Source organism: Dipteris shenzhenensis, chromosome 30, assembly GCF_047967505.1.
Source record: "Dipteris shenzhenensis isolate YYH24624 ecotype China chromosome 30, Dip_SZ_1.0, whole genome shotgun sequence".
Taxonomy (NCBI): Eukaryota; Viridiplantae; Streptophyta; class Polypodiopsida; order Gleicheniales; family Dipteridaceae; genus Dipteris; species Dipteris shenzhenensis.
The window spans coordinates 47,584,230-47,602,703 of record NC_141625.1 but is presented as its reverse complement, the minus strand read 5'-3'; the positions used below and the strand labels follow the sequence as shown (position 1 = coordinate 47,602,703).

Sequence of the window (18,474 nt, the reverse complement as noted above, 5' to 3'; positions counted from 1 at the left end):
CGGTGTTCTAAACAAATAGATTGTGTCTCATTATTACGCCAGTGTGCCTTCATGACGTCGAAAAAATTTTCAACGAGAGCACGGGTCCGCGTAAAATTCAAATATTCACCCAAAAGCACATCGCATCGCAGCCCCAAAATGGCCCCAAAAACAGTTTCGTGATTGGCTACACCCAAGCTAATGTTGACCCAAGAATCTAGAATCTAGACAAGTTACAACTTAAATACTAAATGCAAAAAATGAAAATCATCTATTTTTCCAAAGCTACGTACAATGTCACATGCAACTAACTTACTCTTCACTTAATACTCAGTAAATGCTAATTATCCAATTAGTATCTAAGTGTGAGTGGATTCCAACCGGCAAAAGCGAGCCCACCACTAGCACTAGATACTGTTTTGAACTTACAAGGACTAACAAAACTTACAAATTTCTTTGTAGCTTTGTTTATCCTCTTTCTTATGCTTTTTGTCTTTCCCAAGACTCCATAGTATTCTCTCAGTATTCTAGGAATCTCGATTCTGTGAATGGTACGAGCACTACGTTGGTTTAAATAACATTAACAATATCGAGCGGTGTAGCTTTAAACATCGGCTGGTGTAGTTAATTATACTGCTCGAAGTAGTGAAACACCACTCTATGTACATAACACCAAGCGGTATAATGAATTACCATGTGGTGTTTTGTCGAAATACCGAGTGGTGTATGGATATACCGCTCGGGAACCTGCTAGAGCCGATCCTGGATAAAATTCGCTACTGGGGCCCCCAGGGTTAATTTAAAAACGTTCAAAACCTTTTAATACAATGTTTTAAAGCTAACATTTTAATACCGCCCACAAATCCATGTTTCTCTCCTCCGATGATACATGTCAGCAAAATTGCATATACCGATTGCCCTCATACAAGTGTAATGTGGTCCAAATTGCTTTAAAATACAAATACGCCAAAGAGCACGCTATTGGGTTTGATGCTGAAATGCGGTGAACTTTGACATGCTTATGAGCCAAATAGCAAGCTCCAAAAATGCATGGAAAAAGAACAAATACAAAATTGTAAACAAGGTTGAATACAAAATTGTAAACAAGGTTGAATTTATAAAAAGATCTTTACACATGCACAAATTGGACATTTTTAAATTGTTCCATTCCAGGGTGAATCTAGATACCAATATCACCTACTATCAATGTTTTAAGACCACCATGAATCTAGATACCAATATCACCCACTATCAATGTTTTAAGACCACCATGCAGTAGTCCCACTAGTTTGGATTCCAAATTTTCAATCCATTTTGGTTTTCAACAAATCAAGATAAAGTTATGGAGCGTGCCCTCGAATGGGTGTGGGGTGGGTGTGAAAAAATTTAGCACTCCTTAAATGATACCTAAGGTTCTCGATTAGGTGTGTCCTTAGGTTGAGGAGAAGATCACCTAGTGTAGTTTTGAATGATTACTTGGTTGCATGTATATGCAAACTAAAATTTTGATGTTTTTGAATTAATTATTATATCCTATACTCTTCAAGATACATGTTCCACCTATAATGTAGCAGTTGTAATGCTTTAATGGTCTTGTTCCAAATCTTTATTCCTATATTCTTTTGGTCTCATGTTCAAGATTGAAATGTGGTCTACAAGTTGAAGACAAATTTAACAGAATTTGAAATGTGGTCTACAATGGAATTCTTTCAAATTCATTGTATATAGGTATCTTGGAGGGGGGAATAATCCAAGGAGACATCTGAAAGATATCCATAATACAACTTATAGACACTGTTAAAAAGCAAACATGCATTCTAGAAGTTTGGGATGAGAAGCACTAGTTAGATGTAGATTCAGGCTTTGTAGCTCCATATATCAAGTGCTATCTCCCTCGCTTACCCTCTATGTTTTGCTTCTTTTCTTTCTCTAAACTCGCGGAGCATGATAAAAATGTAGGGGTAATGCTCTCGAGGAGGGATGTTTGCATAATCTTTTTGTTGTGGGATGTTTGGATAATGTTTTTGTCCATAAAGCTGGGCTATGGACGACTCCCGTTCATTTCACACGTTACTTTTCCAAACGCGTATTTCTTTTTCCGATGTTTGAACTTGTATGAAATTAAAAGATTTTGAAGGCATATTTGCTATTAAAGTTTGATTTGTTGTAAAAAATGATTTTCGTGAACATTGTATCATGCATGCACTTCCCACGGCCTCTGCTGTCCATCGTGAGACCTAGCGTGATCGAACGCTAGCAAGAGTTGCTGCTGACGACAATCACAGTGTGTAACAGTATTACAAAGACTTTCTATTAGTCTTTAAACTAAGCAGTCGTTCCCTTGCTAAAGGTATAACATTAATCCACATCAGTTTGTCATGTCACCTCCATACACATTCAGTGCACAACAACTGGAGACAAGAAAGATCAGAATGGGAAGGTTTCCCGAGGACGACGCGGCTCATACACATTGTAGGCGGGTGGTGGCTGAGGATGATGAGGAAGAAGAAACTGCTGAGTAGAATTAAGGTGGGAGGTAGAGGTGGCGGCTTGTTGAAGGCCCAGCGTGAGAGTGACTGCGTTGTTTCTGGTGATGGCGGTGGTGGAATTGGAGATGGAGTTGGCGTTGATGTTCATGTCGCTGCTGCGTTGCAAGCCATGCCCATCTGCCCAGCTCGTTGTTGATGATCTTCCGGCCTGAGGACTGTTGTTTCTGCTTAGCAACATATTGTAAGCTGCATTGATATCGTCCATTTGCTCATGTTGCTCCTGCAGCGATGTCGCAGCCTCCATCATCCATTGTTTCACGCCCATCAGTCCTCCGGCGTAACCTTCCCGTTCCTTGCCCACCATCTCATCCATGCTTGCCCCGCCCACCTCCTCATGCAAGCTTGCTCCTATCATTTGCATCTCTGCATTATTACTTGTCCCCTCCTTCCCTCCCTGTTGCATTACGTACGATGTTAATCCAGCATTCCCGCTCTCCCGCGGTACGTAATTTGGCATCGAAGTTGCGCTGCCTCCGAAAACGAAATCCGGCTGTCTAGAGACCAGTGCGTAAGAGCAGGAATTAGCCATGTCCCTTGTTTCATGCTTCTCCTGGCCACTGCCTCTAGGGTCTCTCGCCGCTTGCTGCAGCCCAGAGCTGCCTTCTGCCTTCTCTTCATCTTGTGTTCTTCTTCCATCTGGAGCTGCTGGAGTCGTCTCATGCTCAATATCTTTACTCTCCTCTACATACATCTGCTCCACCATGGGTTTCCATAATCGAACTCGTGCATTTATGAACCAGTTGGAAACCTGCTTTCAACAATATTTTCAGAAATCTATAAGAGTTTTGCCTGCCTGAGATACCGGTAGGATTCCTATACAAAATCAAAGATTCAGGAGCATTGAAAAATGTCGTTAACCAAAATGAAACCGAACTTACCTGGCTTCTTGTGAGACCCGTCAATCGAGCGAGCATAAGTTTCTCTGAGTCTTTGGGGTACCTGAAACGAAACATTTGTCAGCCTTCTCTGTAAAGATTTGTCAGCCAAATAAACAGTTGCATGCTCAATGTTATGAGAAGAAGAAATATCCACATCAAAGTAATGTGCTTACGGATGTAGAAAATGTTCAAATAGCCACGCTCTCAGTACAGAAACGGATCGCTCGGGGAGTCCTCTCTGGGGTCTCCATGCTTGCTGCTGTAGCATGCCAATTTGCTGCAAAGCACGCTGATGCCGCAATCGTTGGTCCAAGACCCGCAGTCTAGGCGTTTCTCCTCGATTGAGTATAGGGACGCTGGACAACTCCTCTCCAAGAGATTTACACACTTCTTGGATATGATCACTAATTGAGTCCCGCAATCCCCTGAAGTGTTTTGACATGGCTTTCCGCAGCAAGATTGTGTAGGGCGCAGCCGTGCCAAGTCCAGTAGCAGATTCGAAGGAAGTAATGACCAACTGCATTTGATCTCGGTATTGACGATATCTCCTGTCGAGCTGTCCAATTAACAAATGCACGAGTTAGAAATACTTAACCTACGACCTGTATAAACTCTTCAATCTCGCTAGCACAAGGAGTGCACTGCATGGCCAATCCCTACCCCGTTTTCGAATTCAAATTCAAAAAGTTTCTAGTTTCGTTTACCAGCTGAGTTTTCTCCCCTTAGGGAGAAAGGACAAAACAAGAATAAGTACACTTCAACATTTGTATGAATGTGACAACAATGACCTTTACTATCCTAAAGATGGGCTATAATGCATACATTAAACAAAGGAGTACAAGTACTAAGTGAGCATTGCCTTCAATTGGTTCTCTCAAAGGAAAACAATTGTCAAGATGAATGAATGATTAATTTTCAACACCTGTGATGGAAGCCCGTGTATAGGAAAGTTTGACTAATTTGCAAACTCCATGAGAGAGAGAGAGAGAGTTCTTAAAAAAAGAAAGTGTGTGTGAGAAAGAACCAAAAAAGAAGGGGGCCACGTGGCAACAAAGTGTGTGGGACACTTTTTAACAAAAATGTAACTAGAGCGTTGCGTAGTGCTAACAAAGGTAACATGAGTGCCCCCTAGCATTCCCTTCCCTTTTAAGGGAGAAAAAGAAAAAGATTCAATGACGAATAAGTATCTAACACCTGATCAAGCTTCAAAAGTAGAAACCGCTTACTCTCCCATATCAAATGCATTACATCATCAAAGATAGTGCTGGGGGATAAGGGGATTGTCATAATAGGAGATTAAAGAGGAAATAATTCGGATGAGGGAGCGACTACAAGAAGGGATATAAATACAGAGGCCATCAAATGAATATTGGTAAGATTGTCTCCAAGGCAACAACCTCATGGATAAGAACTGTTCCCATTAGGGAGGTCTTGGTTTCCATTTTTATTGTCGCCATTTGAGATGCCTGACATGTGTGTGCCTTGTGTAGCTGGACACGACATTAGCTATCATTGTTGCTTTTTGTCTGTGGCTTCCAAAATCTTCTCATGCATCATCGACTTTGGACAAAGGATGTTGGCTGCCATGAACATCAATTCAAAGCCACAATCTTCTCATGCATCATCGACTTTGGACAAATTATGTTGGCTGCCATGAACATCAATGATCATGACTTCCTTGCAACACATAGTCCTAACTACACTATCCATGTTGTTCAATCTAATCGATTGAGCAACTCGTTTGTGGAGCTCATCTCATGGCATGCCAAATGCCTACAAAAAATGGCTAAATTTCTAACCCCCTTGTGGTAGTTGGGTGTGTGCATGCATAGGCAGGCAAAAACATTCCTTGCCTAAATTTAAAATTTAAAAATTCGTGTGATTGAAAATTCCAATTTTTCCTTTTCATGATGGAGGAGACAATTCTCGTCCCTTTTGATGAATAGGCCCACTCTAAATCCTTAGTTTAATTTGGTAACATGTAGACTAGTATGAACCTAAAGAACAAGAAATATTTCGCCTATTGACTTCAACTGTGGCTTATGCAATGTCCCTATTTCAATATTTTTAAATTCCAAAGATGGACCACTACTACATAGAACCAAACACTACTTTCTTAGCTGTTTTCTTGAATTATATTCTTTTGAAGATGTAAACGGGCTGAATCAATAAATTGATAGTTACAAACACTTTTCATTGTACAAGCCATGGGGGAAATATAACATTTAGAACTAATTAATACATACTCATCCACAACAAGTCAATTAAGGCATCAGACGCACGATATTCATGGCCGCATAGTCATCATGTTCATGCTTTTCATTATAGAGATTGACCTCTAAACCAGATTTAAATTCCTAGGAATATATTCACAAAGGATTATTCTAATCATCATCATAAGGGGAATAGGAAGAATTGAAGGGAACCAATTTTGCTTCTTGTATAAAATGATTATTTCATAGATTATTTTATTCTAGGATGAAGAAGCTCTTTTGTGGGATAGGTGCTCTTAGAAACAAGATATGTCAAGTTTAGAGCATCCTTTTGGTAGCTTTTTGAATTCTTGCACTGAGAGACTACTATTAACATGGCTTAAAAGAGAAGTAATTGGCATATTAACTCTCAAGTAGATAAGCCTACGAAGACCCTTATATTATTGTTTTCATCATGTGTACTAATTAGTGTGTAAATATTTTAAGTTTAGAACATTTAATAGACAATTTGTTTAATAAATTCATAAAAATTGTTCTTACTAAATTTAGCATGGAAATTGAAACTACTTCTATAAGAATTTCTCATTGTCCTTTCAAAAGACATTTCATGAAAGAAGATAGAAAGTGGGAGCCACCAATAGCTAGAATCACATTGAAACTTCTACCAGTACTCAAGGGAACTATGCCTTCTTAAGGAATGATGGTTAAAGGTAAAAAAGAAGATGCTAATGTCCCCTCCCCCCTATCTCTCTTTTTGTATATACCTTCATAAGACTAGAATGTATCCAATCTTACAAATCAAATTTTTCTATAGAAGAAGTGAAAGAACAAAGGAATTTTTTTAAAAAGAAATGAGTAGATGAGGAAAGTAAAAAAGAAGTAAAAGAACTTAGTAAGCAAAGCTACGATTATTTTCTTATCAGTCCAATCATAATCTACCATTTGCCTCTTTTAGTATATATTTACCACAAAACAAAAGGAGACCTAGATAGAGTAATTTGAACACATGAGAGACCATCAATAATAATGTGCACTCAAGTGAATGTGGCTTGCATTAAGAACATTTTAAGGGATTGCAAAATCTTCCCTGCATCCTAGAATAACCCACCATAAACACAATAAAATTTGCAGACAAAGAAGAAGAGCAGCACTAATAACACCAACAACAACAATAAGTCCCCGCCATAGTGGACAAAGTGAAAACACCACCGAGTAACAATAAAAGAGGGAAGAACATAATAAGAAAACAAAAATTCAATGTACAGAAATAAAAACAAATTATATGATCCCATTCATACTGACCATGCATGGCTTCTTTCAGGTTTACCTTCCTAAAGGATGAGCTTTATGTGCTGGAGTTATTCCCTTAAGCATCCAATTATGGATCAAGGAAAACACCTTTATCAAGTAGACTTTTGTATAGATCTCATGAGGATACAACCCAGATCCAAATTGGATAGACTCTTGGTGGGGTTACTTAATAATATATGTGACTATCATGTGAATTCAACATAAGGGCATATTTAATTTCATTTTCTCTCACATTTTCAGAGACAGAAGGGTGTCATAAAAAGGAAGTTGGGAAAAATTTTATAGATTGAATAGGAAAAGGGTGCATTTTATTAATTTAAAAAATACAAATAAGGGGTTTTATAAATAGGGCTTGAACGCACGTGATGTATAGGGTTTATACATATTGATCCCCCTAAGGATAGATTAGGAAACTTTTTCTCAATCATTTCCAAGATGGATGTGGTGATATCTATTGGTCATCTATTAGGACTGGGGAGAATTCAATGTGAGGTTCTCTTGTGCATTATGGTTTCCACCTGCAATGTATTTCCTGTAATTCCATTTCACATTTAAAAATAAGATACTCTATCAACTCTCTCTAAAGAAAATCATTGATGACCTTTGCTCACAAATAATTGATGCCGACTTTTTGTGCAATGGCTTTATCTTCTATCCCATTATTAAGGAAGGATTTTAAGCAATAAAGTTTCCTTTAAGGGCAAGAGTGCCTAGCTATGTGACCACCTCAATCACCACTCCCTCATACATTGAAATCAATGATAGTCTAAGTTAGACTTGAGAAAAATTAGTGTGACTAAAAAACGTGTTTCAGGGCACCAAAACACGTCGAAATGTTTCTACAAAACATGCGAAATGCGGCATGTTAGGGTGAAATGTCTAGCGCATAAAACAACTTGACGGGACGTTTCTCATAGGTTTTTGCATTGAATCATCTCGGGTTTTGTTGCTACTGCTCCATGCTTGCCTCCTATCTTCCTACTCTACCCTCCCTTGCTAAGCCCCTTGCTATCCTAGCCTATGCCTCTACTTCTATACTATACCTCTCCAACTTCTTCATCCTAACCTCTCCTCAATCCTCTATCCTCTCCAACTTCTCTCCTCCCCACACTATACCTCTCTAACCTCTCTCCTCTCTACACTATACCTCTCCAACCTCTCTCCTCTCTACACTATACCTCTCCCTTGCTAACCTAGCCTCTGTCCTCTACACTCTCCAACCTCTCTCCTTTCAAACCTCTCCTCTGTCTTCTTAGCACTATCCTCTCCAAGTTCCAACGTCTCAAGTCTCTCCTCTCTCCTCTGAAATGTGCTGCTACAAGCACAAGGCCGGATGTTTAGCAAGATACCATTTTTACTAAGAGATATGGCCATTTGGCATAAGGAGGTCAGTGAGCAAGTTTTATGGTGACACATTGACAAGATCTGCCCCTCAAGTTTGAGTGCATTTCTTATGGGAGGGAGGCCAGGGTAAAGGTTCATGCCATGCCATTCTAGAGGGGATATTCTTGGCATATGGAGGTACCTCTACCATACTTACTGAGATTCGACACCTACTTCATCCTTTGGTTGCAGATCAGATTCTTCAAGTGAAGGTGTCGATTGAGTGACAGAAGTTGGGCCTTGAGGCAACCACCAGATCATCTCAATCAGATGCTTTGGATGTGGAGGGTTCAGGTATGTCTCTCTCACAGCAGGAGAGAGGCCCATCTACATCAACATCACAAGCACACAGGAGTGTCTCTACTGAACCTCTATATGGCATCACTCCATCGACATCTGTGTGAGTTGGGTTGTCCACTATGCCATCAGCTCCTCCAGGACCTCTTACTAAGAGGACACATGGTCTAACAGCTGCTACCACTCTAGGAGTTACTCCTATAGAGAGGTTACTTGGGCACGACACCTGAAGCAAGAGGCTAAAATTGTAAAGAAGCAATTTTTCTATGCTTGCAATATTCCCTTCCATGTTGCAAGAACTCCTGCCTACAAGATGTTTTACCATGCACTTGTAGCCGTTGGTAGAGCAGGAGCATCATCTCTTCCATCTGCTAGTTCTAAGGCTCTCCGCACCACATGTTTGAAAAAGCACGTGGGATTAATTTAAAAAGACATGGAGGGACTCAAGGAAGCCTGGAGTCGGTATGGATGCACCATTGTCTCCGATGGATGGAGTGACACAAAGAGGAGACACATGATTAATATTTTGGTCACTTGTTGTGTGGGTAGAATCTTCTTCACGGTGGTTGATGTGTCACATGCTGGGTTACACATCATCATAGAGTGGATATGGGGTCACATTGAGGCAGCCATCAAGGAGGTTGGTGAACACAATGCAGTGCAAGTCATCATCGACAATGGCTGCAATTGTAGGAGAATGGGAAGTATCCTAGAGGACAAGTATCCAAAGATTGTATGGACTCCTTGTGCTTCACACTCCCTTGACTTGATGATGGAGAATATTGGAAAGTTGCCTTGGGTGTCTGTTGTGGTCGAAAAGCGATGCAATTAGTGACTACATCACTAGTAAGCCACATGCACTGGCCCTATTTAGAAGAGAGTGCAAGTGTGAGCTTGTGAAACCATCCAAGGCATGCTTTGGCTATTTTTTCCTGGAACTTAGTAGGTATGTAATTCTCTCTTGAAACTTCTTCTTCACCAAGGGCTCACAAAGGGATTTATTTTTATAGTTTGGTTAAGACCAAAGAGAGCCTTCGTCAAATCATGACCAGTTCATATTTATTGGACTAGAATGATTCAAGATTGTCTATTGGATAGAATATGAAGGGGATTTTCTTCAAGACAATCAGTTTTGGCAAGAAGCCCTTTCCATTCAGATGTTCATACAGCCCTTGTACTTTGTGCTTTGACTATTTAACCACGAGGGTTGTACTATGGGCTTGCTTTGTGAGTTCATGTTGAAGCTTTAAAAAGCCACAGAGGATTGTACTTTCCTTGAGCAGAGGAGGTAATATTAAAAATACAAGTCTTATAACTTGCCCTTAATTTAACTTCTAAGTCATGACTCATGATTCCTCCAATCTCTTAGCTCTAAATTCTAACTTGATTCCTTTTGGTAAACACTAATTTTTCAGAAAAGATGGAAGAGATGGGATTGGTTTCATCGGCCAATCCACAATGTCGCACATATGCTCCATCCCTTGTAGAAGGAGCCTGCTAAGCAGGTGGACCCAGTACTTGGACAAAGTATGTGAGCCATCGGTCCAAAATAGCTGAGCCTTGATATGATTTTAGAATCTAGATTCAAGATTAGCAATTGTGGCTGGTAGTCGCTAGTAGCAGGCAACATGGCTTGCAACTTGCAAGTTTATACCTAGATGAATCCAGGAACATTCCCAAACTCATCCTCTAAAACACAACATAGTGCAGTTTCAATCTCACGAGAGTCACTCATAAGATTGAGAACCATAAACTCCATCATGCATAGCAGGGACTAGCTACTATGGCATCCCCACTGACGTCATATGCAAGTTTATATGACGATTTGTCTAATCGTTTTTATATTGCAAATTTCAATTGAATTGAAGAGAATATAGTGGAGTTCCACAATGACATGGGTCATCTTTTCTGTGCAATTGCCAAGGAAAGAGACAGGCTCTTGGCTCTTACTTGGTGGGAGAAATTTGGGATTCTAAATCACTCATTGTAGACCCTAGCTATTCGCATCCTCTCACAAGATTGCACATTAGGTCTAGCTGAGAGGATATGGAGTATATGTGCAGACACACACACTAGGAAGGGAAACAAGTAAGCTCTTAAGCACTTTAACTTTTAAGCTTAGTAGATTCTAAGTTATAACTTATATTTTAAAAAATATCTTCGGCCTTCAATTGACTTCTCTGTCCTTCACAAATTATGTCAGGTTAAGCATGGAGCAACTCAACATATTGGTGTATGTAAATGTCATCCTATGTCTGCTAGAGACATACAAGTTTGCAGATGGTACTAGTAGCCTTGAGTGGAAGCCGCAGGACATTGAGGTAGATCACATGTACCTGCTCTTACATCCTCATCCTGAGGACATCGAGGTAGGTTAGATGAGGCATAGGAGGAGGAGGAGGAGGAGGAGGCATTGGCAGACACTACAGGCATAGACTCAGAGGACTCAGATCAGTTGCGAGCCATAGATTGGTTCGAGGGTTATACTTCCTCTTCCTCTCCAAAGGATGCAGATTCATCTTCAAAGGATAGTTATCTGTTTATTATTTGACATTATGAGTCTTTTGTTATCTTTTGTACTCCTTTTGTATCAAATCTCGAATTGACTATGATTGACACTAGCCATTCAACTAGCATGGACGGTGGACCATTTTTCACAATTATCAATGCTTCTTCGAAGTTTAAAGTATAAACTTTAAGTAGGCATTAAAGTTTGAAATTTGAAATTTAAACTTTATACTTTAACTTTTAACTTGAATGAATGATGATTCAGCTGTGCTTAATTTGAAGGTTGTACTTCAATTTTAAAAGTTACTACTTCTGTAGGGTGTAGCCCGTAGACTTGTGACCACTGACTTGTCCAATGTCACTTCACACTTGTAGGCTGCTCAGTGCCACTAGGTGACTTGTCATCTATACTATGTAGGCTTATGACTTGTCACCTGGGTTGTGTAGGCCTTATGCTTGCAGCTCCTGGCTGTTAGCCTATTCAATGTTGTCTTTCAAATTTTTAGAGTGCCCACTGTGTATGTGTGTATCTGAGATATGTGTGCATTGTGTTTATGTTATAGATAAGTGTGTGTGTGTGTGTGTGTGTGTGTGTAAAATACAGATTTATAGGTGTTTCTAGATGAAACACATGTTGAATTCTAGAAATGTTTCTTGCAACACTAAGAAAAACAAAGGGTTGGATTGAGGCTGGAGCAAAGAGGAATCTCACTCATAGAGGGTGCTATGGAGTAGATATCCATTTTAATAACACTTAGCGGTAATGGAAGGGAAGAGGATCGTCTTGCCTTCTACTACAGGATGATAAAAGAGAAGAGAATCCTTTTATTTTTTGTTGCACCTTCTATCTCATGATGCCATGGAATCACCTCAATGGTTAGATCACCATACTCCTCTTTGAATGTGAATGGGAAACTTGAGAGCTGCCATGCATAGATAGCTCATCGAGACTTTTGAAATATTAAAACTTTGACGCCACTCCTTATTTCTCTTGCATTCAAGTGGTAGACTCTTGCAAAAACTCAAAATCTAATATGAGCAATGAGAATATTAGGAGCTACCATTCATTTGCACTATGACTTTATGTGGGGACGTAATTGTTTCATGATACTCTCAATGTCATTGGAAAAGGTTGGACTTATAGCAATTATTGATGACATGGCTCCAAAAATGTATTAGACCTATAGAGTTAAATTTTGAAGTGTTGGAGAATAACACATCATAAAAAGTCAATGTATGCCTTCCAATGTTTTTAAGTGCAAAGGTGCTTTTAAACCTAACAACGTTTTTGGCTGAAACTTCGGGGAGATCACTATGTATAAACCCTATATATCACGTGTATTCAAAGCCTATTTATAAAACCCCTTATTTGTATATTTATCATTAATAAAATGGACCCTTTTCTACTCAATATGTGAATGCCCCCTTTAAATATCCTTCTGAATGTGAAAAATGTGTAAAAATGGGATTTTAAAAAGTCCTATTGAACCCACGTGCTACAATATATGTACTTACTAACTCAAAAAATAAAGTGCTCTTGTTGCAAAAATGCATGTTGGACTTATTTGAAAAGATCGTACAAAAAATATGAGATCGGATAATTATGGAGCCTAAGCAAGAAGCTCAACAATTATAGGATATACCTACTTTAGCAAATACTTTCTCTACACTACGATTTGTATAATATTCTTGGTAATAAATAACTTTACACTCAATTTATGGACTTAGTAAATATCAGAGAACAATAATCTTACTGTCACAAATTGAATAGGTGCATATTCGGAGGTCATAGTCTTTAATCCTCGGGGGTTTACTACTAACAAACCCTATGTATCAGGTGTGTTCAAGGGTAATAAACCATGACCTAAATTTTTTCCCCCAATTAAACCACCCCTTTTTTTAAGAAAAGAGTAAGTTTGCATGTAAAAACTCGGTTATTATATCACTATATCTAGGACATTATAAACTTATTAATCACATATAATACAAGCTTATTTGATGACATTATTTGGATTACTAGAATCACGTGACCTCTAGAAGAGACTGAGAAGGAGAATATTATTTTCATGCATGTTAAAATGTTTGGATGATAATGTCCCCGCCAATAAGATATATGATTCCAAGAAGAGTATTAACTATTTTTAATCTCAACAAAGGTCAAATAAATTGTTTTGATTCCAAAAGATAAATTATCTTGATCCGATTACCAAAGGTAGTCATATAGAGGGACTATTCTTTGATTTGCATTCACAAAGATGACTTACATAAAGGTTTTTAGTCAAGGCTAGGAAGTCAATTCATATAATTATGATTCCATACTTCATGGTCATTTGAATTAAAACTTTTCATTTGTTGATGGTAATGACGTGATTGCATACTTAATAAGTGCTCAGTAGAATAAAGATTCAAGGCTTAGCTCAATGTATGATCTCATCAGATATTTTAGATTCTCACAACTTCAACAACAAAAAATAGGAATTGGCATTAGTGTCTTATGTAGAGAAAAGTAATAATTTATTACATCTAAGGTTGGCAAGATGTGACTTTTGGGAATCTGTTCAACCATGGCATATGCTTGTACCAATCTTTTACACCAAGTTCAAGGTGTGAGAGTAGCACGTTCATGCATATAAATGCTGAAACTCTCTTTGTAATAGTCTTCAAACCTTTTTGCATGTCGTAAAGCTATCCACCTAATGATCTAGACAACCTTGTCTGGGCAGATCTCCCTTATGGTTTCTGCCTAAGTACATTGTCTTTGATTAGTCCATCTATGAAAAATGATTGTGCATCTTGCATCGTCCAAGAACTATAAATTACTGTGATATTCTTCTCATCATATGCTTTAAATAATAGTTGTTTTTGCAAGGCATTATAAGTAGGAGGCTTAAAACATGCACCATGCTACATGTGAAATTCCATGCAGCATACCATGCAATGCAATTCTATGCAAGACCATGTGATCTTTTTCCTTGGCATATGCTTTGTCTACTATAGCTATTCACAAGACATTATGAGTAGAAGTTTGAAAACCTACACCATTCCATTCATCTTGCATGTATGCATTGTCCACGATACGTAATGGACAATTGGAATGCAAAATAGATGGACCAAGAATGTATAAAGCAATCTCCAAGTCTCGGATCCAAATACTCTCTATAATTAATGATTGTCCCATGCTCTAGCTTCCACTTTGAGTCGTAACTCCAATTCTATGCAATGTACAATGTTCCTTAACTTCCTCGATTGAGGTATGCTTGCATCATTACTACTAAAATGTGCTCAAATAGCCTCACCACTTGTGCAAGGTTGTATGATTGTAGATTATCTTCCAATGATGGGGTCAAAACTAATAACTTTCCAAATTACTATTTTTTTCCTTTTTCCATTGTCCTCTGGTTTATCAAGTAGCTACCTCTGCTCTTTGAGCGTGGCTTTGAGCATGGCAAACTATAACAGAAGATTTATGAAACTATTAATGTGACCCCTTATATGGGAGGAATATCTAGATTTCTCCTCATGACAAAATTTGCATATTCATTCAACATAGTTATGCAAATTGTTTGCTTACTCTCATTTTGACCCAACAAACTTATGTTTTTTAGTACTTGTACAACTCCTTTTTGCAACTCAAGAAGCGTCAAGAAAGACTTCAGCTATACCACGACTAGAAGTCTCATGAGCATAAAGTGGAGAGGATGTTGCATTCACTTGTGGTTGAGGAGGCTTATTTTGATTTGAAATAGCTTTGACACATTCAATCATAGGCTCATTAACCACATTAAGCAAAGTATGAAAGAATGAGGCTTAGCATGTTTTTAGCTATATTTGTAACTTTCTTCCTACTTGAGGCTTGTTCTGTTGATTGTGCAAGACTTCTTCTAGGTATCAATGGTTCTCTTGTTGTACTTCTAGTACTTTCGCATCTATTTAATATCTATATAGTACTTATCTAGTACCTATACATCTATTTCTTGTTTGCATACGTATCTAGTAATAATGCATCTATTTCTTGTCTACTTAGAGATTTCAAAACAAAATGCAGAGAATCATAGACTTGTATGAGTATAATAGCTCTAAATACTATCAACACCTACACATTTATGAAGTGTGTTGCAAGTAGCTTACATCAATATTCAAACCCAATTAAAAGAAAAAATAATTCCTGGTCATGTTCTAATCATCCTCTTCTAATAATTATCCATCTATTTCTTGTCTCCATACTTATAGATTTTGAAACAAAATCACAAAATCATAGAAAGGTATCAGCATAATATCTCTAAATACTATTTAAATCTACATGAATATAAACTCTCGTGCATGCAGCTTGCATCAAGATCAAACCCAATAAAAATGAGAAAATAATTTCTTAGCAATCTCATTACCTAACTCTCCTCCATAATCTTATTCACATTCATTTGCTTCAAATTATAGTACTAACCCTTACCTAATGCACCAAATATTGGAGTACTCAACAAAAGTTTCCACAATTAAAACTCTCTTCTTCACCCTTATCCTCCCATGACTCAATTGTTGTTCCCCTCTTGTTCCCCTTACCCTAGCACACTAGGTACAAGACCTATGCATTATAAATCTTTCCAACAAATAAAGAGTACTTATGGATCTCATAAGACTTAGTAAGTAGGAAACCTGGGCAGTTCGCTATGTTAAAAACCATATAGCATGTGCATTCAAGGGGTATTCAATAAACCCCCTACCTATTAAATTTCATAACCTATATTGACCCTTCTATAAGTTTTGATATGATTAAAGTACCTATTTAGGTGGGCAATTTTACTATGAATTTTAAAACCCCTCATCCATGTATAGTTTTTATATTTCCATAAGAAAATAAAACCCCTTCCATTGAAGACATAAGCTATCTTACATATTGGTTACTAAAATCCCTGAGGAGACTTAACAATACTCAAACTTTTCTATTATCTTGAGGTTAGTCCTAACAACTCGATAGAGGATTCATAGAACTTGTGGACAAATCAAAAGTATGAACCCAATAATAGTTAGCGCAATAGAATGTGATAACATTATGAGACCATACATATGAGTCATTAAAGCCCACTATGTACATTTGATCTCAAAGACATATCCCCTAATATTCCAAGGCCATTCAAAATCTATAACAGTATTAAGGAGCCATGATGATGATGTCTCAAAATACAAAAAAAGGCATCTATGATAGCCCATGTCACGGAAGAAATCATAGACTTACGGGCCATTTTCCTAAGGGACAAGTCAAAGGAACTTGGCTATATATGCCAAAGATTCATTCAATAGAGTAAGAGATCTTACCAAAACTATCAAATATAATATTTCTATTCTATCTTCATGCCTCATGGAATAAGACCTACTAACATAAGGCTTGATACATGGAGGAGGGATAAGAGGCATGGAATTGAAATAAAAGAGAAATAAAATAAGGGGCAAAGCTTGAAGTAAGTAGTCAAGCATATACGCATATAGCTGTGTAAGTCTTTAAACTTGTACTTACATTATCATGATGAGTGAAAGAAGAGAGTTGGGGAAGACAAGAATTGAAGAGTTTGAGAGAGACGATGGAAGAGGAGCTTTAGGAGATCATGGAAGATGAGCTTAAGGAGACGAAAGTTTAGAGCATACATATTTCAGGCAAACTTAAATATATAGATTTCATACAGACGTAAGGAGGAGATAAAAGTTGAGAGTATATAAATTTCACACAAACTTAAGTTTACCTCATCCTTACTCAAGATATCAAACTATTAAAGTCAAAGAATTAGTCAACATTATTGTAAATATTAGCCCACAAATGTTGCAAATAGTCATGATTGTATCAAGTCATGTTCTCGACATCCTTGGCTCAATTTTGATTTATTACACCATGGTTGAAACTATCCCTATGAGTAAGTTTAATGGACCATGACATTCACCATGCCAACATCTATCCTTATTAGAATAATATTTTCATACCACCTTGGTACTTTTGCTTAATTTATGCACCAAACAATCATACTCATGCTAGTGTGTAAACTCTCCATGGCCCCTCATCCACCATGCTAATTGGAATCTAATAATCAACCTTGAACATAATGATATTCAAGTTGTCACTTCAATTGTACTCTGTCAATCTAGTGGGCCACATTAATAATCTTGTGAGGTATCACCCTATATGTAGTTTAATTAAAGTTTCTTCAAAAAAGGGATTTTGATACTATTGTCTTATGGTTGCCCCATGTGTTAATTTTTTCTTACCATCAACCATTGATTAACCGAATTTTAAAAATATGTGCCTTTCCCAAGTAGTTAGGTGCTTCTTTGCATATAACCTTTTCTACTGTTCTTGTTTTTTATTTTCTAAGCAAACCTTTCAACTATTCTTTGTTTTGATTTTTTGAGCAATCCTTCCTACTCTTTCTTTCCTTGATTTCCACTTCCTAATATAATAAAAGGCAAAAGTTTTGGTAAGTTATGGCTATGAGCAAAAGAAGAAAGCCAAATCATTTTAATTTGTCTCTATATCTATGTTAATGCAAAACATATAGAAAACCATGGAGATAACAACAACCAAGCTCGAAGAGAACGAGGAGAGAAGATTCATTTTTTATAGAGTTATCAGTAGAACATCAAGTGTCTCAAAATTCCAAAATATGACCCTTCATTACTAGTTCTTTACATCTCCTCTGGGTCTACCTCTCATCTTGGACCAAAAGAATGTCGTATTTGCTATAAATTGACATGAATACTTAGTGGTTTCACCTCAAAAAAATGTAGTGTACCACATGCATTCAAATGGAGGGGTATCTTAATTCAACCTTTCCAAAACATTTAGCAAGATTATAATAAGAGGGGGTTTTTAATTCAACTTTAGGAAAAATTCACTTAGTTTACAAATAAGAGGGGTGTTTCTCTAAAGGGAAAAATTTCAGTTGAGGGATTTTTAAAATACCCCTTGAATGCATGTGATACATAGGGTTCCAAAGTAGTGCAATCCACGAGCATGAATACTACTGGCAAGCTTGTGATCTTTTCTTCAACAAGTGGTTCAAATATTAAGATGGAATACATATGATTGGCTATAGCATTTTGCTCGGGGGTTCACTACTAAGAAACCCTATGTATCATGTGTGTTCAAGGGGTATAAAAATTCTAAAACCAAAATTTCTCCCATAATAAAAACACCCCTCTTTACTTATGAACTTATTGTTTTTTTTCAAAACTTGAATTAAAAAACCCCTCATATTAATGTAATTTTATTAAAAGTTAGATTAAAATACCCCTCCTTTTGAATACACTAAAGTTTTCTAGGTGAACCCCTGGAGGCATTTTGGTCCTAAAAATAAAGTGATTATCTAGTTGCCA

At 37.6% G+C, this 18,474-nt stretch overlaps 1 protein-coding gene across 7 annotated transcripts in view; it reads right to left on the bottom strand.

The window, feature by feature from the left end:
• Nucleotides 1-2,147: 2,147 nt before the first annotated feature.
• Nucleotides 2,148-18,474, bottom strand: part of LOC147882235 (uncharacterized) — a 39,278-nt gene continuing 22,951 nt past the window's right edge. For all 7 annotated transcript variants that reach the window (XM_087401730.1, XM_087401727.1, XM_087401734.1 and 4 more), the window contains 3 exons: nucleotides 3,580-3,962; nucleotides 3,407-3,467; nucleotides 2,148-3,276 (listed from right to left, as the gene is read on the bottom strand). In XM_087401730.1, coding sequence (XP_087257856.1) covers nucleotides 2,407-3,276; nucleotides 3,407-3,467; nucleotides 3,580-3,962 — 1,314 coding nt within the window. In that variant the 3' untranslated portion in view covers nucleotides 2,148-2,406. The remainder of the gene's footprint in view (nucleotides 3,277-3,406; nucleotides 3,468-3,579; nucleotides 3,963-18,474) is intronic.